The 26,879-nt window shown below is 37.5% G+C and overlaps 1 protein-coding gene across 4 annotated transcripts in view; it reads right to left on the minus strand.

Moving 5' to 3' along the window:
• The window catches only part of Col14a1 (collagen type XIV alpha 1 chain), a 198,769-nt gene that overhangs the window by 104,558 nt on the left and 67,332 nt on the right, over positions 1-26,879 (minus strand). For 3 of the 4 annotated variants that reach the window (XM_071602155.1, XM_071602157.1, XM_071602158.1), the window contains exons 10-19: positions 25,184-25,335; positions 23,912-24,041; positions 22,673-22,818; positions 19,641-19,770; positions 15,987-16,126; positions 9,035-9,161; positions 7,677-7,816; positions 7,101-7,233; positions 5,687-5,746; positions 4,053-4,204 (exon numbers count right to left, since the gene is read on the minus strand). In XM_071602155.1, coding sequence (XP_071458256.1) covers positions 4,053-4,204; positions 5,687-5,746; positions 7,101-7,233; positions 7,677-7,816; positions 9,035-9,161; positions 15,987-16,126; positions 19,641-19,770; positions 22,673-22,818; positions 23,912-24,041; positions 25,184-25,335 — 1,310 coding nt within the window. The remainder of the gene's footprint in view (positions 1-4,052; positions 4,205-5,686; positions 5,747-7,100; positions 7,234-7,676; positions 7,817-9,034; positions 9,162-15,986; positions 16,127-19,640; positions 19,771-22,672; positions 22,819-23,911; positions 24,042-25,183; positions 25,336-26,879) is intronic. The other variant, XM_071602156.1, reaches the window with a different exon arrangement.

The raw sequence follows: 26,879 nt of genomic DNA on the forward strand, positions 1-26,879 counted from the left end.
GTGCCCTGACTTATATTACTCTGACAGTGTAGCTTCCTTTGGGGTATTTATCTTAAATATTACTCTTTCAGAGAACAGAGCCAGGGTTTTCATTCCAAGCTGTCTTTCTAGCAAACCACCCATGTGGATGTTCCTTAAATAAGGTCATCTTTCATATTGAAAAGCACATGACCTTGCAACCAATCAAGTTCAGCCTGTGGTATATTGAAAAGTGGTGTGATTATTTTGAAGAATTCATTTTGCTTGCCAGCAAGTTGTTGTTGTGAATTAGAACAATAGCTCTCACTTATCTAGCAAGTATATGTGCTGGGTGCTATTCAAGAATTTGAATACAGTTATTGGCTTAATCTTTATCACCACCTTGTCATTTCACACATTTGCATATGGTAAAACTGAGGCCCAGCTCAGTAAAGGAACATAAATGTGAGAATAGAGTCCACACCTTATTTTAACATTGGCCCCCTATCTCACACAAATGTATTGCTTTAAACTTTTTACACTCATGATACTTATTTGGAACAGTGAAATGGAAATTTCTGGAGTATGCAAAGTTTTTCCTGCTTAGCCTCTGCTTGTTTAGGTAAAGCATAGTAAAACAAACAAACAAACAAATGTGTGTGTGTGTGTGTGAGCGTGTGTGTGTGTTTCCTCAAGTATTATTGTGCTCTGTGTGATTGTAAGACCAATGTTCTTTGGCATAGGTCCACATCTGATGGTCCTACCTTAGCTTCATAATCTAAACTTAGATGCACCCCACTTTCTATTTCTAATAATACTACTAATCCATTTGTATAGCACTAACATTTGAGGAAACAAGTTCTCAATCTATCCTTAATTGGGTTTCTATATAAATTAAGAAAGTGCTTGTAAGCTGTGTGCACAAATATATAGGCAAAAGCAGACGGTGGTTTTATTTATAAAACTAATCTATATAGGATGCTCATGGTTAAATAGAATGAAAATTTTGCCAGTAAACTTCATGTTTTTAATTTTTGCAGAAATGCAACTTTATCTGGCTCCATTATGACCCAAATTTCTTCATAGCGGACTGGGCCACAAACAGCAAATTTTTGCCTGGAGTAGAAAAAGGATCCTCTGTATCTCACTGGAGTCTCATTTTATAACAGTCCCATCTGTTTTTAGACAGTGGTTCTCAAACTCTCTGTGATTAAAGACTAAGAGTTAATGGTTGTATTTTGATTTAACTCCAATCCACTGTAGACCAATATCTGCATAAAATACAATAATACCAGTTTGCTAGAAAAGTGATCATCATCTTGTTCTTGGATGGCTGCAGCAATGTCAAATGGCTATCCACATTTTTAAAAGCTTAATGTTAAATCTGAACTTATCATGTAGGAGACCAAGGTCCATTTTGAGTAGTCCTACTCTAGAAAATTCCTTACAACTGAAAATTCAGGCCATGGTTAATGCTTTTTTTCGCGGGGGGGGGAGTTACTGGGGCTTGAACCCAGGGGCACTCAACCACTGAGCCACACCCCCAGCCCTATTTTGCATTTTTAGTTAGAGACAGGGTCTCACTGAGTTGCTAAGTGCCTTGCTTTGTGCTGAGTCTGACTTTGAACATGCAATCCTTCTGTCTCAGCCTCCAGAGCCACTGGGATTATAGGTGTGCCATGGTTAATGCTTTTGAAACCCAGGCTCTAGAAAGTCTGGTTTTTAATAAATAAATAAGAGATCTCCCTGCTCTAACACAATGGAGACAATGTCGTTGCCACTTTTTCTAATTTCAAAAAAGAGTTGAAAGTTAATCTTTATGAAATATTGGCAGGCAGTTTTATTTCTAAGTGTTTAATTTTTTTTCTTGAAAGTGTCTGGTAGATTTGATTATACCTAGAATCTATATAATTAATTCACATACCTTAACTTATAAATTTAATTACCCTGTTTTCTTTGGTTTGCAATGCTGTATACCTGTACTAGTTTCCAACGCTCTCTTATTCTTTCCTTATACAAATACAATCAGTGTTTATAGTTAAGGAAATTTTGGAAACATATTAGGAGTCATACCTCTTCTCTGGACACATTTCCTTTTGCTTTTATAATGTTTTTATCAGCTGTCTTTCTCTGTATGCATCCTTATTTTAAGGTATCATTTGGTCTGTGTGATTGTAAGATCAGTGTTCTTTGGCATAGGTCCACATCTGATGGTCCTACCTTAGCTTCATAATCTAAACTTAGATGCACCCACTTTCTATTTCTAATAATAACACTAATCCATTTGTATAGCACTAACAAGGAAACAAGTTCTCAATCTATCCTCAGGTGAGTCCCTATATAAATTAAGAAAGTGCTTGTAAGCTGTGTGCACAAATCTAGTTTAATTAAGATGCACCAAAAGAGTTTGATATTTAATGAATACTACAGTACATTTTTTAATACAGCAAAAGCAAAATACAAAAACAAATACTTCTGCATAGTAAATAATCACCACCAAATATATCAATATTTTTCATTTTTATTAAAGGTTTGTTTAACTGGGGCAGACTAAGACTTTGATCATTTTCCCCCTTCGTGTAGGTGTCCAAGTGTTTCAAAAATAAACAGTGCTAAAGGAAAGAAACTAGCAAAGGGAAAATTATCTAGAAACAGCCCAAAGTAAATATTATTATTATTTCACCTTGGTTTGTGTAGCTCACAAGTGCATGTGTGAGATTAAATTGTTACTGTTTCCTAATTAACAGGAATAATTCACCAAGAAGCTAATGTGTTTCTTGGAAAGAGTAAGAAAAATTCACAAAAACAAAAATGAAAAACCCATAGTCTGGAAAGTTTCTATGGATCTCACTTTTAGGAACTGAGCCATAACAGGAAGACAATGTTAGGAAAAATAAAACACTGCAAATTATTACATTAATTGCCATACTTAAGTACATTTTTAAAAAAATTTGCCAGTCATGAATCATTTGAAATGTATGGTAAGAGTGGATTTTGTTTGAGATCATTAACTTTCCATAAGTATCCCCAGACCAATTCATGGATCTTCTGGCTGTTCACAGGGATAGGGTTCTTGTTGAGACCTTCATTGGGCCCTATAAGCTTTCCTCTTTCCATTAGAAATACAATACTCTCCTGAAAAAAATTTGAACTCAAGTAATAGTTTATGTATACACATAAATAAAAATGATTTTCCACCCAAGACTTTTTAAGTCAGGAAGGGAAAGAAAGAATAACCCTATTCTTGAGCAGTGATGAATTTTAAAAATTTCTTTCTTAGAGTGTCAAAACTAATGCAGCACAAGACCAAAACTTCAATTAATGAGGCTCGCTAAATCATATTGCATGATGAAAAAGACAAATTTCTTCTGGCTGAACACTGGAGTTATCTGGTTCCTAGACCCACATCTACAAAACAAAGTTAAATATGGTATATTAAGAGAACATGTGGAGGCCATGATTAAGAGGGTGGCAGGTTTGCCGTATAGAAAAAAGAAATAAAGATAGATCAACTTAAAGAAAACACGACATATAAAAATCTAAATCCATGAGGGGAGACACCCATGATTAAGATATATAAGAAATTACTATAAATCTTGAAATGAATTGATATCAGTAAAATTTTTTAAAAAATAACTATTTGTTAATGGATGGCATTTTGTTAGAAACATTTCAACTACATAAAAAAGACCTTTCATGTGTGCTTTGCTTGAAAAGCTTTTTATCTGATTGCCAAGTGCAAAAAAAATGTTAAATACCTATCTTAAACTTTATCCACCTATATATCTACAGATATAAGTATGTGATAGACCTTTTATGACCCAATTTTGGTGTTCCAAGTCATCAAGGCAGCAGAAGCAATGTTAGAAACAAGATTTAAAGGTTTTATAGCTTGAAACACATGTGTGGAAAAAAATTGGAGTTAGAAAGCTAATCAAGAAATCAGCAGTGAAGTTTGAGTTTATCAAGAACATTAGCTTCTGGAGTTGGTAGAGTCACCATGCAATGAGCAGTAAAGCTTTCATTAGTCTCTGGAGACATTAGTTCTGTTAGGAAAGTCTGTGGAGTTTCTATTTAGCTGTATTTATACAGACCGTTCCTACCACTTCTTCCGCAGGGTCCCCTTGTGCTGTCAGGTAGGTCACCCTAAACTGCTCCACATTGCTGTCAGAAATGTCCCATGTTACCCGCAGACTAGAAGTGGTTTCATCATCTACAACCAGGTTTCTGATTCCTGTCTGGAAAGCTGAAATAAACACAACCGAGGATTAAAGAACTTTCAACCCCTGCATATTCCAAAATGAGCCATGGAGACTACTTGTGGAGTGGCAAGGAGCATCACTGAAGATAGATCTATGATGCAGAGCCACATGAAGCAAGAACAGCTGCACTCTAGTGGTTAATGGGAAGTCAAGGTAACTACAGGTTTAGGAGGGCATGGGTTTAAGAGATGTTTACAAGATGAGGTCATGGACTGCTCTAGATTATCAGCCTTGCATACACACTATTCAGGATATCCTGGGAAAATATCCTGGACTGAAAAATCAACCCATGAACCCAAAGGGGAGCATAGACATAAGCAGGTCACACTAGAAGTGGTCCTGCTGCACCAGATCTCATCACCCTTCCTGTGCAATGAGCATCCAACACGCATCCCATCTACCTGTCCCCCATTTTGGTTTTGACACTTGTCATTCAAGAACAACTCTTCCATCCAGAGTGCCTTTATCCATTCAGCCCACAGATTTTATCTTTTCTCTCTGACACTTGTCCAAACTCCTTCACCTGTGTCCTCATCTCTGGAGGTGCCTGCTCCTTCATTTGTTTTTTCTCCTTTCTCCCTTCTGCCCTGACTGCCTTTTCCCCTGCGCATCTCCACTACATCTTCCTCTTCATGCATTTATTCATTCGTTCTGAAAACATTCATTGCATTCCTTCAGTGTGTCTGACTTCGTTAGGTCTTTTGAGATATACAGGACATAACCTTGACAAAAGTAGGAAGAATGTCGCAGAAGAGATAAAAGATGGACATTTACCTGGCAGGATACCAGGCAGTGGGAATGGGAGGGAACTCCTCAATTCAAGGCAAGGAGTTCCGAAATGTCAGGAGAAAATGGAGAAAGAGTAGGAAATACAGTTGAGGACAGGAAGGGAAGCAGGAACTATCAGGAAAGATCTTGGATGTTACAATAAAGAGATGTTAGGGCACAAAGGAGGGCTCAGTAAAGATTAATTGAAGAGGAAATGAATGAATGAATGGGTAACTGTAAACCACCGAAGTGAGTGTATATGTTACTTAGTCACCTCTGATAGCTAGTTGGGAGGTGTATTGCAGTGGAGGGGAGAGGAAATAGCTGGTGGACTAGCCAAATCTTATTTACCCACAAAAATGCACAAAAACCATGACATAATAATTCTCAACAGAGCAGTAGGAGATATCTCTGAGATAAAGAGGGGGCAAAGACCCCCAGCGATGTTACTATGTTAACATGCTCTGGAAGGTGAATGGGAATCAAAGACAGAGATGAAAAAGGCAGAGAGATTTAACAGGGAGGCTGGAGTAATAGAAGGCTGGAGTACCATGGTAAAGAAGATTTTGAGAGTTTGAGTGGCAGGAAATGTGAACCGGTTTGGTAGACATGGAAGAGGGCAGCATCTCTTCCCTAATTATAATATTAAATAAAATATGACTTCTGTATTGGAAAAATGGTCTCCTGTGTGTTCTTACCTGAAGTTATAGGGCTGGTAGGTACTATGGTTGTGGCTGGTTCTGTCCAAAAACTATCAACTAAAAAAAAAAAAAAATTCATTATTTTAAAATTTTATAATGACAATACCTCTATACATTTGCATAAATCACTTAATAACTTTTAAAGAAAATTTCACCTCCATTATCTTACTTTCTTCCTCCAACAAACTTGACTACGGTTGGAAGACAAGAAAAGTGAGTCACAAGTAAGGCAGGCATATCTGTTCCATGAATAAGGAAACCAAAGCCCAAAGAGGCTGGTTTCACATCACAGATACCAGACTTCATATAAACATCTGAATTACATCCACAAAATTATGAAACCTCCCAATTATTTTGAAATAGTGGCATAACCGTGATAATTAAAGGAAATTAAACCGAGTTGCTAGACCAAGTTGTGAAAGGGCTGCCAAGCAAGACCACCAAGGAGGGCAATGTGCTCTGGCAAGAAGTGCATGGTCTCTTTCCAGTACCCTCCCTGGGTGCACATGGAATGGAGCAGCAGAGGTGTTTACATTCATGTGCTGATGAACACATCTATTCTCCAGGTGCTGGAATACTGTCTGCCAAGTCTCAACAGCTCTAGGAATTGCCCCGCCAAGGAACAGTGCAACTCCAATGATGGGTGATGTGGGGATGTAAAGGCCCAGCTCCTTTGCCACAATTTGGGGCAATTCAGAAGGGTGGTTCTAGCCCTAGAGCTTTTAACAGGATGAGCTGAAGGCTCAGTTTCAGCTTCTCCCTATTCCCCATCTCACACTTTTCGGTTTCTTACATAAGTGTCTCCTAACTGCACTCTTCAATAAACCTCTTGGATGCAATTTTCTGTCTCAAAATCTGATTCCAGGAAACCCAATCTAAGACAGTTTAATACGCAGTTAATAGCTCACATTTTTTTTAAAAAAATGAAGGAATAAATCAATCAATGAGTAAATTTTTTTGTACAAAATTCTTGGAACCATGATCAACTTGGAAAATTCCAGAAACTCTTGGACCTGTTAGCCATAGGTTTATTTATTTGCCAATTTATTCATTCAAAAATTATTCCATCCTTTCTTCCACCCACTCATCCATTCGTGCATCCATCAATCCAATGAATATTTATCATCCAGTGAAAACAAACCAACAATTGTGCTAAGTGTGGAGAATACAATAATGAATAAGACAGATATGATCACTTCCTCACAGTGTAAGGATTCAGAATGTTAAGATTTTTCACATGACTGTTTCATGGAAGGTAGGGATATATGGCGAACTCTGAAGGACAGAGAATAATTGAAGACTCCATAGCCAGGGACAAGGCAGATAGAGAGGGAGCCTGGTGTGGTGAAGGGAGTGTCAGTGTGGATGGTGGGTGCTGCTGAAGTCCCACTTGCCCCAGAACAAGACTTACGTGTGGTCCCTACAGCGGTCACCACCTCACTCTCACTTCCATCATCAAGTACGGCCAACAGCGAGACTTCATATTCAGTGCCAGGTTCCAGACCCTCAATAACATATGAGTCTTGCTCTTCCTTTAGATCAACCTAAAAAGTATGTAGTGCTTAGTAATCAGTTTTAGTTGAATTAAAAAGGGGGGGGGGGAAATGCGCTTTTAAAAAAAAACAAGGAAAAAACTGTCATTCTGAGTGTAATCAAGAAATAATGAAGCATAAGGAATACCAAGGCTGCTAAAATCAGTTTTAATTATCAATATTATTAATATTCTAAAGGTGGTACTTTGAAGTTTTTATTACACGTTCTGTAGGAAAGTAAAAGAATCTAGAAATGTATTAGATACATGACTGAAGCCCTGGAGACAATGCATTTTAGTCTTAGAAAAATAATACGGTTTGACCTTTGTGACACTCCATGCCTTGCACAATATTAATGACCTCTGGGATTCCCAATCTGTTTTAAAATGAAGACCAACTCCCATGCAGCACAGAACATGCTCCAGATCCATTTTCATCTCTTTCAGACGACTTACCTCTTCAGTCTTCCCACCATAGACTGGAATCCACATCAACTTATGTTGCCCTTCCTCGGCAGAGAGGGGATGCCAGGTCACTCGAAAGCCGTCTGTCTTCACCTCGTCGATTTCCAAGTATTGCTGGGCTGGAACTTCCTCTGGAAGCACAGGAAGATTTTGTTAGGGAAATGAAAGGGCAAGAAAGCCAAAACCCAAACAGCTCCCAGGGGCTGTGGGAAGAAAAGTCTCCATAAGGAATCTTTTGCTTTTGGAAAACCATAGAAGGAAAGGCAGTGCCCATCAGTCTAGTGTGGCATTACATTTCAACTTCCAGCATCTACCAACAGCATAAATTAGGAAAACCATGGAAATAGCAGACTTTCAAATTTTGTCCCAGTAATTCCGGAACCCTTAGATTATTTATTTGCCTCTTTTAAGCATGAAAAAAATAAAAATGCTATATTCATAATTTTATAAAGATATTATCTTCCAAGTATTTTGAGTAAATAAACAAAATGGTACCCCAGAGACTGGAGAAATGTTTCCTTTTAGGCTTTTTTGCTTCAGTGATTAAATTATTCACTGGTACTACATTCTGGGGAAGAATCTTCATCTTTCTAATGTTCTCACATGGATGTCATCAGGAGTGAAATGTTATTTATCAGACCTTCCAAGATTTTGTGAAATTATTGTATCTTTCTGTAAACATTTCTCAATCAGTACTCTCATTTCTTTCTAAATTACCTGTCATCTCTTCAATACAGAAATAAATTTGTGTCTGAGGCCAATTGACAAATTCAGAAGGCAAACAATATAATTGTTGCACCAAGAGGAAAAATGTTCTATAATTTCTTGGGCAACTACAGAGTAAATACAGAATAGGAAAATCATGTATGCATACATTCTATTTAAGTTTAGTATTTAAGACATTCTTTCTTGTGTTAATATTTTTAGGCTCCATGAAAACAGAAATAGCTATAATGATGCATTAGGTTAAGTAATAAGAAATTGTCACTTTTTTGTTGGCCAAAATGATTGGATATCAGTATTTGGAAATGCAACTTAATGAACACACGTGGATGAAAAAGGGAAGCAAATCGTTTACATCAAGGAATAAAAGAAGAAGGTGTGAGATTAGAATAAGAAGAATGCACATGCTTTTTAAAACTTAGACCTTTTAAAGGGAGACAAACTTCTCTCTTTTCTTCACTCTGGTACAAAACAATTAGTACATATGCTAGCTATGTAATTGTTTGTTAATAATATTTTAAAAGTGAAAATGCAATATCTTTAAAATCACAACTGAAGAAGCTGTTTTAGGTTTTGGTTTCTATATGGTTACTTTTGCAAAACTTCCAAAACCTAACGAGGCTTACCTGTGGTGAAAACTCCAACCAGAGGCAAAGACTGCCCTTCTTCATAGATGGAGAAAATGGCAATGGAATACTCGGTGAGGGGCGTCAAACCTTTCAGAGGGAACGTAGTGATTGGATCGACCTCAACCTGCAAGAGAGAATCGTCACAGTAGCTGTATCCGATGTTCTCTAAATACAGCAATCATTTTATTATGGTCTGTAGTTCACTTGGCAGAGAGCAGGGCTATAAAATACTTCAAAAAGCCTCCTGAATTATAAGACCAGTCAATTTATATATACACTATTCTAATTTTATACCCTTCGATAGATTTCCTGCCGGTTAATTCTCAGGACAACTTTAAAACCAATATTGTTTCCATTCCCGAAGAACATTAAGTGTGCACAACCTCAGAGGCTGATATAAATACATTTAATGTTTCCAGACAGATCTATGAGAAGCAGCTGGCTTTTGGTCTTACTTCCTGGGCTCTGCTGGTTCCAGGGCTGAGTGATGTACAGACACAGGTACCCAACCATGCAGAGGAAGGGTATTAATACTAAAGAAAACAGTCAAAACTAGTAAACATTTGAAATATCCCTTTATCTTTCACAGAAAGACTTATTTGGGAAAATATATATGAACCTTTTGAGGGTACATAAGGGATGAAGTCCTGAGGATATCCACAAGAATGTAAGAAGAGGGAAGGGTTAGAATAGAGAACTTTACAACAAAGAATTGACCTTGAGGAAAGAAAACAAAGAGGAGAGGATAGGAGGATCTATCAGGCAGAGTCCTAATCAAAGTCAACCTTGAGGAGAGAGAAAGAGGAGCAGACCCATCTCATCATTGAGAGGCTAGGTGTTGGGCTGCCGAGGGGAACATGCTGGGGAACCTACATGTGGTGCAAAGCCCGGGCCTTCACACGCCTTCTCAATTAATCCTCACGAAAACTTGCAATGACTTAAAACAAGGTACCTTAGCTCTGACAACAGCCTAGACCATTGAAACAATGGTCATATTTATCTGAGAGTAGACTGCCAAATTAGGTTCCACTTAGAATGGTTTCAGGGGCCATTGTTGAGTGACATCAATAAGTTCTCTAGTTTCAGTGCTGTCAATGTCACCCCCAATTTGAAGATGGGAAGAATAAGGATCTTGCTCCAGAGGAAACCAGCTAGGGCCACCCAAAGTTAAAAAGAAAACCATTCATCCTTTGAGTTTGCTCGTGGCCATCAAAACAACCTTTACCCATTAGAACCTTCACTGGCTATCCATTGCCTCCCAAACCAAAGCCAAGCACCCTGGGTTTGGGTTTGGATGTCCTTGCATGATCTGGAGCACAAGTCCTCTCTGCTATAATCCTAAGGAACCACTGGTCATTAAGCTCCAGCCACAATGGTTTCAGTGATAGACTCAACTTTTCCACCTCAGGGCCTTTGCACAAGCAATTCATTTTGTCTGTGACCCTATTACTCAGCTCTTTTCAAAATTAGGTCTTCCTCATCTGGCAGGATGTCCCTAAATATCACCTCCTCAGAGGGTTTAGGTTTCTCTTTCCACATTTCTCTAACACTGCCCTTGTAGTTTCCTCCCTGGCACAGTGACATTTGAAAGCTTTTTATTTCTTTGTTTATTTAATGTCTGTCTCCTGTTGAGCCCTTGCGGGCAGGGCCTCAATTAATTTCTTTGCCACTGTATGTTTAACTGTATCCTCTAATGAATAAAATAAGTGAAAATGAAGATAAAACTCCAAAAAGCTTTTTTTAAAAAAAGAGATAAGAAAAGAAAAGGCTTATATAAATTAAGATCTGGTCCAGAGACCACAGAAGGAATTAACTATAGATCCAAAACTGTACCCACCTGGAGAGCAGAGCTTCCATTTTATGGAACTAGAACCCTGAGCCACTCTGCTGGAGGGCCAGTCACGCCTACCTTCCAGGTCACCCCAGTTGAGATACTAGACTGGGGAGACGTCATCTTGGCAGTTCCAGCCCCCAAGTCCAGAGGGACTCAAGAGTCACCTCAGCTGACCCACAGGGTGGAGACGAGCCGTCCCTGCTGAGCTTTGCCATACTGTTTGACCATGGTCCTCCGTTTTAAACTGAGTTTCTGTCACATAGCAATAGTTCACTGAAACTCTGCATCTTCTCCTGACACAAGGATCAATAACTTTATAGCTTGTCCTTAGCATCTTGTGTTTGTCCCAGCCTGGCATTATCTGCATGTTTTATACACACAGAGGCACTTGACCCTTACCATAGCCTGTAGGTCGCTGACTGTCACCCCAATTTGAAGATGGGAAGAGTAAGGATCTTGCCCCAGAGGAAACCAGCTAGGGCCAAGGACTTAAGCCCAGGTGTTTCCAACTCTAAATCCTATTCTCTTTTTCCAGTATGGTTTTAATTTTTAAACTCAGAGAGAACATAAATCCATATTCAAAATATGAGTTCCAGACACATTTTCCAAAATTATACTTAGATATTGCTTTCTATTGCTTTGAATCATCACAGCTAAGAAGTATTGAGCACCTAGTATCAAGAACTTGACACGTTATTTTGTTTAGAGGTCCTTCCCATGTATAAGAATGGGTTTCCAAAGAGAAACCTGAGGTCCAAAGAGTTAACTGACTTCAGTAGTTATAAAACTATCTAATGGAATTCCCTTAGTCCTTGACCACAGATTTCTAAGTCTCAAATCTGTGAATAATAGGAAGGAAAATATATCAAACATACACAAAAGTTGTTAAAATTATATTTCTTTAGGTACAATGAGAGACTAAATGGGAAAAAACGTGATAGATACATAGTCTTTTATATAGACAGTCTATTTAAAAGGATCTAATTTATTTACTAAAACATTTTATTTGATACTGAATAGACTATTTTAAACAATTTAATCATTGATTATTTTATTTTATGAAGACTTCAGGTATCATTTATTTTTATTATAATATTAGGTTTTAAAATATTAGTTCTGGAACTGGTTTTGTTGGTGGTGATTTAAAAATGTAAGAGAAGAATCTGAAGAAAGGGTAACAAATTATCATGATCTCAATGTTTTGCAACTATTTTTTGAGAATGATTTTATGAGTCCAGCTAAAAGCTTAACTTCGCCTAATATGGGAAGGATGAAGAGTCCTCGATGAGCAATGGGGGATTTGGGCTGCTCTCTGGGCTGTGCAACTGAGTCACTGCTGTTGGGAACCACATTCTCAAGGGTCTAAAAACTGTGGCCTTTGCATTTATGAAATTCAAACGGCAGCACTAATTCTCCATCACGTATGTATACTTCCCAGATCCTTTTACAGTAAATGCAGACTGAGATGGCCTCTGTCCATCATCTGACAAGTCATGCTTTTCCGGCATTTGGTTCTGTAAAGACTGCATGAGATTCTCTCCAGAACACTCAGCTCCTGGCTCAGGTAAACATCCGAGCGGTAGCTGCCATTATCATCAGCACAATTGCCACCATCATTATCATCATCAGTTGATGTGTCCTGGTTTACTTTTCTTGTCCCATCTCCAAAAAGTTGGAAGGGGGACATTACAGAAAAGATAGAGAGGGGAGAGAAAGTGAAGGAGGAAGAGTGGGCGGAAGGGGAAGTTAGGTAGGGAAGGTAAGGGGAGGAGGAAGGGAAGTGGAGAAATGTTAACTGTTTTTAAAATAAAAGCTTTCATGTTATCTTCAAAGTAGATTTTAGTTCATTCCAGAATGTTTAGGGGGATTTCCTAAAGTCCCAATTGTGCATTATCTAAACATAAAAACTTAAATTCATAGAAATTAAAGTAAAACTGGTAGAAATATTCACTCTCAAAGATCATGTATTCCCAGGTCAGGTAAAATAGTACCTCATTTAAGTAAAAGATATACTTATGCAGCAATGTTGGATTTGAGAATCAAGAAATTAGGGCTGGGCATGATGACACAAGCCTATAATACCAGCAGCTTGGGAGGCTAAAGCAGGAGGATCATGAGTTCAAACCTGGCCTCAGCAACTTGGCAAGCCCTAAGCAGCTTAGTGAGACCCTGTCTCTAAAATAAAATACAAAAAAGAGCTGGGGATGTGGCTCAGTGGTTAAGCACCCTTGAGTTTAACCACCAGTACCCGCCCCCCAAAAAAATCAAGAAATGAGAAAACATATGCACCAGTCAAAATAAATATTTTAAAAAATCCAAGCAGCATTAATGCATTCTATTCAAATAAAATTTTCTTAGATCTTCATTCAGAGTCCATTGATTCATATTTTAAATTCAACTTTAGCATAGTTTCTAATTCATACATTCTCAACAAATATATTTGTGTAGGGCCATTCTTTGCAAAAATTAAAAAATGCAAAATACTAGATGAGGCCATAACTGCTAACTAGGATCTGAATCTTTGTGTTCCCCCTCCCAAATTCATAAGTTGATAACTAATTCCTGGTGTAATAATAGTAAAAAGAGGGGCCTTTCAGAGGTAATTAGGTCATGAAGAATTAGTGCCCTTGTAAGCTCTATGGAATCATCTGCTCCTTCCACCATGTGAGGACACAGGTGGGTGTCCATGATGAGCAATATGCCCTTACCAGACACCAAATCGGCTGGTACCTTGATTTTGGGCTTTCCAGCTGCCAGAGCTATGAATAGTAAATTTCTAAGTGACCCAGTCTAGGCATAAGTTACCCAGTCTAGGCAATTTGCTATAGCAGCTTGAATGGACAAAGATAACAGTCTTTTTCATTATATACTTATGTTATATATTACATAGCCATAAATACAGCCTACCTATATGAAGGGGTACTTCTATTTTATAGAAGTTATTGCTAAGGAAGTGTGCTCCACAATAAAGAAACATTTATTGGTGAATATAGCTGTCATGTTATTTGGGATGTTCAATTTTTAAATTGGTAAATTTCATACAGAAATAGAAGTCTGTCTATCTCTTCAAGAGTCCCATGACCTGGCAGCTCCCTGGGCGTAGTAGGAGCTGAGACCTGCTGCTTCTTGGATGGCACTTGACAAAGCCCATTGTCCATTACCATTGATCACTGGTCTCAAATTGCCTTTCAGTAGAGAATTTCTTCTACATCTATGTCCTCAAAATGGGAACCCAATATATAGTGTAAGTTAACCTCATGTTTCAGGAAAAAACGGTGAAAGTGTATTTCTTTGCAGGTGTATCTGTTTGTGCACATTTATTTTATCCATCTGATCCTCCTACAGGGTTAAGTTTGCAACTCTTGGGAAAGTGGTTTCTTTATCACTGGTGAAAGAGAGACACCCATCACTCAGCGGTTTTCATTTCAATCTTTTTACTGCTCTAGGTTTCTGTCTTCAAACACAAAGCAACTAGTCCCAATGACCCCAACTCATCAAAACTATTTACCCTCAGGATTTATGCAGTCTTAATGAGAGCTGTTGAGCTGTATTCCTGTAGGTTATAAATGTGTATTTATGGGCCATGCATTATATACAAGTTCCCTTGTGAAGGTGCATTCCGTAAACTATTGCCTAGATTTAACTGTAGAAAATTTTTATCTTGATATATGAAAATACTTGCTTTATTTGATGATAAAATAGAAGTGATGCAATCCAACATATTTCTTTGTCCTAACTTCCTGGACCAAGATGAGGAAAAATAAAATAAAAATAACTTTGCTATCTTACCAAAACATAGTTCCAAGGAAAGAATTTCTGAAAATATTAGTCATGGCACGCATGATTCTGCTTCTTCATGAGTTTACTAAGTTCTAATATTTGAAAGCACCTTTCTATACAAAAGTAGAATTGTTCATCTTTTTAATTTTGTCTCACCTAACTCTTTCAGATGTCAGTTTATTCAAAAGCAGAGATAAACTGATAATGTTGACTCTGTTTCTAGTTTGATTCGTCCATGAAAGTACACACTTTCCCAGCCCCATCCACCATGGAAGATGGCATTTTCCCAAGATGGTCACGTCAGCGTACATCTCCCATCATACATGCTCCTCGTATGTGACTGACAAGCCTCCTGTGGTAGGTGGAATCTGTTTCTCTGCCTTGTATACAGGCAGGGGCTTGTGACATCTCCTAGTGGTGGAATGTGGTAGAGGAAATCTCAAATGACTTCTGAGCCCGGGTCATTGTAACTTCCACTTTGTACTCTCTCTCCCTAGACATGTGTTGTGGACTCCTGTGCCAACTCCCCTAAAGCTGCATGCCAGAAGCATCATGTGAAAAGTCTACTTAGAGACACAAAGGTTTACTCCATCTGTTCCAGTCTTCCCAGAGCAAGTACCAGATATACAAATTCACAATAGCTAAGCTAGGGAGCCAACCTAGGTACCCTTCAATAGATGAATGGATAAAGAAAATGTGATACAGATACACAATGGAGTATTACTCAGCTGCAAAGAAGAATGACTTTATGAAATTTGCCTGTGAATGGATGGATTTGGAGACTATTGTGCTAAGTGAAATAAACCAGTCCCAAAAAAGCCAAAGGTAAAATGTTTTTTGATGATATGTAGAAGCTAACCCACAATAAGGGGTAGAAGGGAAGAATAGAGATCCAGTAGATTAGACAAAGGAGAATGAAGAGAAGGAAGGGAGGATAGGAAAAGACAGTGAAATAACTTCAAAATAATTTTTCTTTGTACATATGTGAATACACCAAAGTGAATTCCATCATTGTGTATATCCACAAGAATGGGGTCCTAATTAGAATAAGATATATTCCATGCTTGTATAATTATATCAGAATAAATTCTATTGTCATGCATAACCAAAAACAATCATGAAAAAAAGAAGCCATTGAGAAGATGCCAACTCCAGCTAATATCTAACTTCATGTGTGACCCTGCAGCTACAACTGCACATGCAAGCCTCAATTTCTGACCCATAGAAAGGATGAAAGAATATAATTAGTATTGCTTTAAGCCAGTAGCCTTTGGATATGCAGCTGATAACTCCACACAGTGGCCTGAAAAATTCATATCCTGTTCTGTACCTTACCTCATTGATTTCAGTCCCATCTGCACTGGTGTATAAAATCCGGTAACCACTGATCTTTCTTGATGTTGGGTCCCAGGATAATCGAGCACTGTTAGAGCCAATATTGGAGATTCTCAGGTTTCTTGGTGGAGATAAAGGCACTTCGAAGTAAATGGAATAGAAAATAATTAGAATTTTAAATCATATAAAAAAGACAAGAAACACTATCTTCTATTTCATATGAAAAATGTCACCAGGATAAGAATTTATAATCCAAAATAAACAGTGAGTCGTCTACTTAGCAAAGAAAAAGTTTTCCTGATAGAGAAAGAATTATAGTAATAAAGATACATATCCCTAGAAATAAATAAGATTTAAGTAATATTTTGTGCCTTTTTCCTCTGGTCAGTGCTATCATTATAGCCTAGTGTAAATTAAAATCCTAATGGATTAAAAACAAGGACAGTGAAACAAAATCTCAGCTATTTCACTTGACTCTCATGTGACTCTGGCAAAGTCGCTTTACCTCTCAGCTCCATGATTTCTGTGTGTAAAATGAGGAAGACGCCATCTGCCATCTCCACGTGGGTGTCTACTAGGCATCTCCAACTAACTTCAAAACCTGCCCACTGACCCAAACTTCTTCCCCAGTCTTTCCTTCTGAGCAAATGGAAACATTATGTTTCCTGTCACTCAGGCCCAAAACTTTGGTGTCGTCCTGGATTCCTTTTTATCTCACAACCCACTTTTAATCCACCATCAGTGCTTTCAATAAATATCCAGATCGTGACCACTTCTCCATGACGCCCACTGCTACTGACATGATGGAAGCCACTCTCCCCACCTGGCTTAGAGTTCTCGATGGTCTCTAACTGCTCACCGTGAGTGGGCAGCCAGTGGGCTCCTGTAAAACCCAATGCCATATACGTTTGCTCCTCTGGGCAAATCTGTCCAAATGGCCCCCAACTCTCTAGTTCTTACAGTGACCATTCTACCCCTCCATAACTGGCCTACTGCCATCTTGCTGCTCTCTCTCCCACCATCCTGCCCTTGGCTCATGCCACTTGCTGGCATCTCCTCTGGTGCAGGAACCTCCAAGCACACTCACACAGGCTTCTGCACTTGCTAGCCAGTCTCCTACGAGGCTCTTCCCCCAGGTACCTGCCTGGCTGCTGTCCTCACCTCTTTCAGGCCTGGACACACACCACCTTCGTGCTGGGATTTTCCATCCCGATGCTCCCCTAGCAATTTTCTCATTTTATGCTTTTCTCTGCACATTTTTTTGGTTTATTCTCCCTCCTCCCTCCCCCCTCTCTCCACCCCCCCACCTCTCTCCACCCCCCCCACCTAAACATATTGAAATCTCAGGGGATTGAAGAATTTGGCTTAATTTTGTTCCCAGCTCTGTCTCCAATATAGAATATACTCAATAAATATTCAAGGAATCAACGAATAATTACCTGCCCTGGACTATCATATTGGCTTTTTGACACTAAATTAAAAATGAATACTCTCTTACTCTGCTTTACTTTAAAATTATTCAAAGAAATATTTCTGCAGACTCCTGGCTGTTAGCTCCATAGCTTCTTTAACTTCTTCAAGGAGCCTCTTCTGATTCAACATATTGAAAATTGTTCATAATATTTGAGAGTTTCATGAGACTTCAAGTATAGATTTATAGTATCAATAATTGTTAACATTTATTGAGTACTTTCCATGGGTGTGTGTGACACATAACATGTTATCCCATTAAACCTTTCATTAGACTGCAAGGATGAAGTTGTAATCATTCCCATTATATTCATAACTAAAGGTAGGTAGCTTGGTCAAAATCACAGTTACTAGGAGCAGAAGACCAGTAAGAATTTAACCCAGGGAGTTGATATAGGAGCTGGTGATATTGACCAGTATGCTAGCTAATCTCCTCCCTCTCTGTCTCTCTCTCTCTCTCTCTCTGTCTCTCTCTCTCTCTCTCTCACACACACACACACACACACACATACACACACTCCACAATATCCAACGGTGCTGATAGAGCCAACAGAGGAAAAACTTTGGAGACAAATTTGACAATTACAGGCCATAGTCACAGGCATAATACTCCCTATCCCAAATGCCAATTCTTTCTTGAATGTAATACATACTGATTTCTTGCTAATAAAGAACCTTCTTGATACTTAAGGGGCTAGAGAGAAAGTATAGGAAAGAGAAAAGCAATATAACAATCATTCTGCACACTTCACTCTACATTTTTTCTGCAATTCAGTTGTATTTGGCAACATAACAGAATAAAGTCCAGTTTCCTTAATACAGAAAAATGCCAGTCTCAGGGACTGTTACCCAGAACATCACCTTTAGTACCTCTTTTCTTTCTTTCTTTCTTTCTTTTTTTAATCAAGTCAAGAGGTATATTAGATACTTTCTAGTAAGATTCATTTCTTTTCTTCTGTCCCTGTTTTGTTTGTTTGTTTGCTATTTTAATTGCACCAGTCTTTCTCTGAAGTGTGAGAACACAGTATTAATTAACGTAGAATGAAGGTGTGAAAACATCTTTCCTTAGCATTAAACTTCTGTTATATATTTCCCAAGTAGAATTTCCAAGGCACTACAGAAAGTTTCTCTCATCTCTTCCCAAGGCCCAGAGTGGTGGGCAAGTACCCCGGGCCTCCTGAACTTTCCTGTGTTTCAAAAGATGATGAATAGAACCATGTTTTCAGTAGTTTATGGGAAGACTTATTAGTAAACCAGGGTAGTTACATAAACCAGACTATTGGCATATATTTAAAATATAGTTAATGTCTACATTTCCTAAAAGTATTATAAAGTCCATGTATTTACTAAAAATTAGCTATAGGATTGGGCATGTAGCTCAGTGATAGAGCACTTGCCTAACATGTGCAGTACAGGGTTTGGTCCCCAACATGGCAAAAATCAACCAAACAAAAAGTCAAGACTAGCCTTGCCAAAAATTTCTTAGTCAACTAAAAAAAATACAATAATAGGCTCAGATAAAAGGATGGCAAAGATTTTTAGAAAAAGAAATTATTCATCTTGATGCGTGGAAAACAGATATTGAGTAATCATGTGCTAAGTGCTTTCACATGTAGTACTGTATTTAATCTCATATCAACCACATGTTGTAAGATATTGTTCTTCTTTTAATAGTTACAATACTTGCCCATTGTCACCCAGCTGAAATACGACCTAAGCTAAAATTCCCATCCCAGCTGCTGTGATTCGAAGCTCTTGTAGAGCTCTTCTTTCTCCATCCAGATTCAGCATTTGGATTAAGGCAGAGACACAGGTGGAATTATCTGAAGGATGTTCAAGTTCAGTTCTGATATCCATTTCACTCATTATAATACAAGATAGAAAAAATGCCTTTTCATGCTGGGGTTGTGGCTCAGTGGTGGAGTGTTTGCATAGCATGTGTGAAGCACTGGGTTCATTCCCCAGCACCACATAAAAAAAAAAAAAAACACTAAATAATGGTATTATGTCCGTCTACAACTAAAAAAATATTTTTAAAAAAATGCATTTTCCCCTAGATAAAATACGCATTTTTCTATATTACAATAGGTTTCTAAAAGATTTCAACCTAAACTGGTACTTCCAATCCTAACATTTATTTGAACTTTTATGACAGTATTTCATCAAAATGACTGAAATGCTCACATGTTGTTTCTTGTCCTGTAGCAGGATCACTGGCTTCTTCCCCAAACATGGCGTAAACTGTGACTGTGTACTCCGTATTGGGGACCAACCCACTCAACTCAATGTCTGTGTGGGTCTCTCCAATTTTCATCTGAAAAGAACACATGTAATTAGATCATTTGCCAATGTCTAATTCCTGCTGATCCAACTGGAACTTTCAAAGGTGAGGCTTTGTGGAATAAGACTTTGTATCTCCTCACAACCTCTATATCAAATAGGCTTCAGTCATTATTTTTTAAATTGTTTTGTATTTTATATTGGGAACACATAATATGGAACTACATAAAATTGACATACCCATGCATCCTGTATTAGGATAACTCTTTACATATGGAAAAATGGCAATTCCAACCAGAAGAACAATGTTGGGTGTCTGGGCCCCAGAAGAGTGTGGGTGGAACTGAATCAGAAATATCCTGTAGAGATAAAAAGCCAGGCCAGCATGCTGGAGGCAGGGCTAAGTGGGCATCTGTCACTACTTGCTAATTCTAACCAGTGCTCTGGCCAGATGCCCAGTTTTTACTTCGAGCTCAATTGAGTTGGGCTAGTTTTACCACTCCATTCAATATGAGGCATATCTGGTTGGATTGAAGGTCCCTTCTAGTGTTCAGAAATGATAAGCCCACCTTGATACCTGAATTAACAATTTGCTTCTTGATTCTGAGATACTATTTCTAATCTTTGCAGTTGGTCAACTAGCCAATAATCTCAGTTGTGCAACAACCAAGAGCTAATTGTGTGACAGGTTCACTTTATGTTTGGAAAGGATGAAAGAAAAAACTTCATAAAACTGTCTCCAGCCCCACAACTACAAGTTTTACTGACAAGTTCGATTTTTAAACTTTTAAATATTACACCATATAATAAGAGTGTGTAGAAAATAATATAATACACCCCAGTGTATCCCTTACCTCCTTAGTCAAATTCAAAATGAAAACTTTGTCATATCGATTTCAGTTCTTATTTTAGAAAGAATTAATATATTCAAATAAAACAGAAGTTCTTTCTCAATCTTTTGGAGATATATATATATATATATATATATATATATATATATATATATATATAATCTTTTTTTAATTCTGTACATATGTGTCTGAATCTGATAACAATCTATGGTCCTATATGTTTGACAAAACACATAAATAAGACCCTATCAACATGATCTTTTTATAATTTGTTATTTTTTCTCTGTCAATAATGTTTCAAGATTCATTGATGCATAGGGACAGATTTTACATTATTAATTCTTTTATGAGAGTCTTTTCTATAACTACATTACTGTTTTCCATTCCTCTACCCATGGTCATATTAGTTCTTTGCCAGGTTTTGTCCTGACCAAGTAGCCTCACTGAAAAAAATTTTGAAAACACTTCCCTATGATACATATACAGACAGCATGTATCTTTAACAGATGAAATTTCAAGATATCCTTCAAAGCGGCTGCAGCAGCTTCCACACCTGCAGCATAGAGGAGTGATTGTCTCCCACATGCTCACCGCTGCATGCTGTTATCAGACTACTTCACTAGTCTGTTGGAATCATCACTCCTTTAATTATGATTTTTCTCTTTTCTAGTGTAGCTAAGCATCTTTCCAGCATCATTTTTAACTTTTTTTTCTACCAAAACAATTAAGATCAACTTTACATCTGAATGGAAAACATTCTTTGGAAATAAGAAAAGGCAGGTCACCAATGCTCTGTTCTGGATACTCAGATTCACCATTTTCACTAATTTTTGCTGATTTCAGCCAGCAGAGGCAGGTTTTAAACAATCTTAGAGAACCAAATTCCAAATTGCCTCTCTTCTCTACTCCACAGCCTGGTCAAGACACTTCTTTTTTCCATGAATGTTTGCATTCTAACAATCCCCACCCCCTCATACATTAAAAATGAGTCCTGAGTACTGAAAGAAATAATTTAGAAATCAAATATTCATGATTTAAAATAAATGCAAAATTCATATCAATGAGATATATTTGTCTATGTCTCAAATTAGTAAAAAAAATAATGATTCAGTATTCATGGGTGAAATAACCACTTATGAACTGTATATTGTAAGACAAATTATATAAACTTCCTCTAGAACCATCTGGTAATATCTGGGATAAGCTTTAATAATTTGCATGCCCCTTTGAAAAAAGAAACTTCGTTTCTGGGAATCTATCCCAAGGAAATAACTGGACACTTATGCAAAGATTCACAATTATGCAAAGAATGTTAAGAACGTCAAGCATAATTTATGCAAGTTATCTCTTATGTCCAATAGTATGAGTATAAACACAATCTGTACAAACCAACAATGGATACTATAAATGCAAAATGACTATATAAAATATTCTTTAATGGTACAGACAGATATTCACATTAAATGAGATGAAAATGACAAGCTACAAAACTGCCTTCATTTGTTGTATTAAAAATGCATTTGTGGGGCTGGGGTTGTAGCTTAGCGGTAGAGCACTCACCTAGCACATGCGAGGCCTGGGTTCGATCCTCAGCACCACATAAATAGATAGATAGATAGATAGATAGATAGATAAAGGTATCGTGTCCAACTACAACTAAAAAAAAAATTTTTTTTAATGCATTCGAGCCAGGTGTGGAGGCACATTCCTGTAATCCCATCAGCTTAGGAGGCTGAGGCAGTAGGATCACGAGTTCAAAACCAGCCTCAGTAACTTATCAGAGAACTGAACAACTCTGTGAGCTCCTGTCTCTAGAAAAAATACCAAAAGGAGGCTGTGGATGTGGCTCAGTGGTTAAGCACCCCTGCATTCAATCTCTGATACCCCCCAAAAAATGCATTCATAAAGACTGTTAGCTAAATGTTAATAAATCATTATCTCTAGGTAGTAGGATTACAAATAATTTTTTTCTTGTTGTTAATCTGAATTTTTTAAGTTCTATACACTCAATTTTTATAGAATATATAGATATAGATATATAGATATCTTTAAAAAGTCAAAGACTCTAGGACTACAGAGGGTTACCTCTTTTTCATCCCCAGCCAGGCCCTCTGTGAGAGGAGCATAGAGGATCAGGTATCCTGTGGCCCCAGGAACTGCATCCCATCTGACACGCAAACTGTTTTCAGTCACATCGTATAGTTCAAGGTCAGAAGCCATGGGTAAAGCAACTGCAAGAGGAGATTCATTTTAATGTTCAGCTATTTATAAGTATCCTTGAGAAAAAATGGAATAACCAAGAAATAAGGTTGGCCATGTTGAAGCAGGAGGCAGAAAGGGATAAGTTGCAAGCTCCTAGCTTAATGCTAATGACAAACATGAAATGTTGTTTTCAAATATAATTCTATATCCTTCAAAATGTGGCCCTGCCTACTTTTCTCACCAAGCTGACAAACTCAAAACTTTGCTTACACTTGCAAACTTTTGTTGATGTGTCTACAGCACTTCATTGCATCAGTGTGCTTATATGTCCTTGGTTTGCATGCCCACCCCTTACTAGACTAAAACATCCTCGAGAGCAAGGATGACCACTCAAACATTTCTGCAAAGTCGAGGTATAACACCCACCCTACAGATTCTTGTCAGCCATAAATCCAAAAATGTATAGAGAATGATTATCATAGTGCCTGGAATATTGTTCTTAGTGTTCTTTAAATTGTTATTGCTCCATCAGAGGTAGATATTCTTAGACAAAATTTTCAGAGTGTCTGTCATGTAGTAGAAATTCATTATTTGAAATTATTAAAAGAATGGTTGATCTTTTAAAAAACAATATCTCTTCCCATCATTCTTCCCATGAGTTATGTATCTTGTGTGTGTTGTTTATATGTGTTATCATGGTCATAGTATTCAGAATCTGGTTATGACAATGATATGAACAATGAAGAAAGATGCAAAATAATTTTCTTGGTAGTCTACTGGACAGAAGAGCCACAGAACTCTCACTCTACTTCTACTGATAGATTCTAACACAGTTCCTGGCTCATAAAAGCCATGTGTTTAATAAATAAATGAGTGTTTCTGCACCCTTTACCACCAAGGTTGCTCTCTCCTAAACATTCCAGAGAGTTATAACACCCATTTCCATATGTGGCACTGAAAATCAGCAGCTACATCATGGGACCTGTACCACAATTGGCATGAGAACTAGTTCCTATGAATTTGCCTTAGGATATATACCAGTGCAACCTGAGCAGCCTGATGTAGGAAAGCCACCTAAGCAGTGCTGGCCAAGTGAGAAGTGGTGTAGGATTAAATACGTACGTGTGGTTTCAGTTCCTCGTAGGCCTTCACTAGCAGTGTGAGCATATATTGCAAATACCGCTACTTGATATTCAGTCAAAGACATCAAATTTTTCAACACTGTGGAAGATAAGCTTCCATCCACCACCACCTGTTTGAAGAACAGTTTGAGAGTTTGAGGAATGAGAGTATGGGATATCTCATATGCAGAACTACAACCCAAAAGGCAAAAGTTTCCCCAGCAAGAAACATTTCACTGGCTATTTTATTATTTGTAACACATCCTCCTTACTCTTATGGCCACCAACTCTCCTTAAATTACCACATAAAGTGAAGCATCTTTTATGGAATGTGGCCAAAGTCATTTGTTAGTTCTTATCTAATGGAAATTGTGTCACTCCTGAGATAATCAATATCCTACTCATATCCACTACATAATAGGAGACAAATTATTTTTTTCCTTGGAAATTTGGGAAGCATCTGAAAGGTTTATTAGTCATGAAAAAGATAGAATGATTGGAAGCACTCTGGTTGTTTTTCTGTCCAAATGATTTACTTCTTATTTTTAATACTTGAAAGGAAAAAAATTTGCAAATCCTGCCATAACAATAATAATACAGAAGAAAACTATAAAACTTGCCGAGGTCAATCAGAGGTTAGAACAACAAAAGGAAATGGAGATTTCACCATATTTTAATTGATTCCCTGTGACAGCTGTATCAAAAGTAGGGATTGGGAAGGACCCAATCATTTGGCAAAAGGTGCTCTCTTCTGTGTTGGCCAACCCCTGAAAAATGCTGGCCACAGCTGTTTTATTATGACTTTTTAATTGCACTGATCTCCACAAACGCTCAGGAAACTCCAAATCCTGGAGGACTTGTCCATCATATCACCTCATAATTTGAAACACACAGACTTCACTAGGATAGAAATCTCATTACTCCCAAGTAGGAAAAAAAAATGAATGAATATCAAAAGAGGTGCTGGCCAGATAATTGGCCCCTGATAAGTTTTACTTTAGAACTCACTAGCTTTAAGAAGAAGAATAAGCTAAGTTAGACATGCATACCTGGTCAGTCCTGAGAGTTATTTGATAGAGGGATAAGAGAAGAAGATGGAACCACCATAATTAGAGAGATGGGAGAACAATGTAGACACGTAGAAATGTATTTCAAATGATTCAAAATATTCTTGACAGAATAGTCTTTCAAATATACATGGGTCTTGTTCTTATTATTATAGAAGACTTCAGAGAACTAAAAGTATAGCTTAAAAATACTGTTTCCTTCTTACCTCTTGTGGTTTTCCACCTCTGGTGGGATAATACACAACTCTGTATTTTTCCACTTTTCCTGGGGCATGAGTCCAGTTAACCATAAAGCTTCTGGCTGTGACTTCAGAAGTAATCAACTCCGTAGGTGGCCCAATGGTGGTGAGGGCTGAGGCTAAAGCAAAGAAATATATCAAATAAACCATTTTCCCAAAGTTATCCCTGTAAGCCTAACAAATTTCATTAGTCAGAAATGACTGTTGCTTTTGTACTACCTCTTAGATTTTTTTTATCTCTAGGTAATTTGATGTAATTATTAATGTCTGTAATAGTTATTTCAAACATTTTAGTGTCCATTAGATACCATGCACAATGCTAGGTTCTGAGGGTACAAACTTAAATAAGACATAGTCCTTGACTCCCAGGAATATTCTTTTTTTTTAAATTTTTTATTGTTGGTTGTTCAAAACATTACAAATTTTTTGATATATCATATTTCACACTTTGATTCAAGTGGCTTATGAACTCCCATTTTTACCCCATATACAGATTGCAGAATTATATCAGTTACACATCCACTGATTTACATATTGCCATACTAGTGTCTGTTGTGTTCTGCTGCCTTTCCTATCCTCTACTATCCCCCCTCCCCTCCCCTCCCCTCCCCTCTTCTCTCCCAGGAATATTCTTAAAGATATTTAAGAACATTGTTAATGAACAATAAAAAAGAGCATTAATTGAGCATGTGTGCTATCTAAAGGTATCCTTCTGAGTTCTTCATAAGTATTATCTCATTTTATTCTGAGTAGTAACTAATATAATTCACATTTTGTAGGTGAGAAACCAACGCACAAGAAAGATAATGAATTTGATGAAGATCTCATCAATAGTAAGTCTCAAAGCTGAGAATGGTATCTGGGCTTCCTGGAGCATGTGGTTTTTAGAATAAGATGATACAACCTCAATCATAAAGACTTAAAGAAATGTCTGGCATAAAAATTTAAAAAGAAGAAAAAGCAAATAATATATACCAAATGCTTACTCTGAGTCAAAATACTAGGTAAGCATTTTGTGCATGTTATATACATGTTAAAATAAATAGTTCTATAAAGACTTTGGAATGTAAAATTCAAATGGAGAAAGAATAAAAGGTGAAAACAAGAATAACAAGTTTGAGTTTTAGGATTTCTCTACCTTTAAAAGTACTTACCCAAGGGACTTTAATAACCACAGAAATTTTGAACATTAACTATGACCAGGAACTGTATTGCATGCTTTACCATCAACCACATGTAGAGTTCTTTTGTGTGCATGAGAAGCTGGGATCTAAAGTAGTCTTACTCTGAAGCCCAGAGAAGTTTGTTCAGGATCCTGCTGCTTAGATACCCAACCCAATCCTAAGAGAGCTGGCCTAGAGAAAAGGGATGACAGGCAAGAGAAGGACATGAGCCAAATAGAATCATGTCACATTCCTGGATACAATAGAGGCAGGAAACAAAACCAGACTCTTAAAATAAGACTTCAACATTGGCCCCTCTTCCAGATCACATAAGCCAGGTACAACCTACAGACCAATGATATCATGATGGGTGAATGTTAAAAATCCATAATGAATTTGTTCCTGGGAAGACAAAGCAGATGTAATTTTCTCTATTCCTCCTTCTGAGTATAACTTAAAATTCTGAAAATTATATGAGAGACAAGCAGAAGAAGACACTG

Source organism: Marmota flaviventris, chromosome 15 (assembly GCF_047511675.1).
Source record: "Marmota flaviventris isolate mMarFla1 chromosome 15, mMarFla1.hap1, whole genome shotgun sequence".
NCBI lineage: Eukaryota > Metazoa > Chordata > Mammalia > Rodentia > Sciuridae > Marmota > Marmota flaviventris.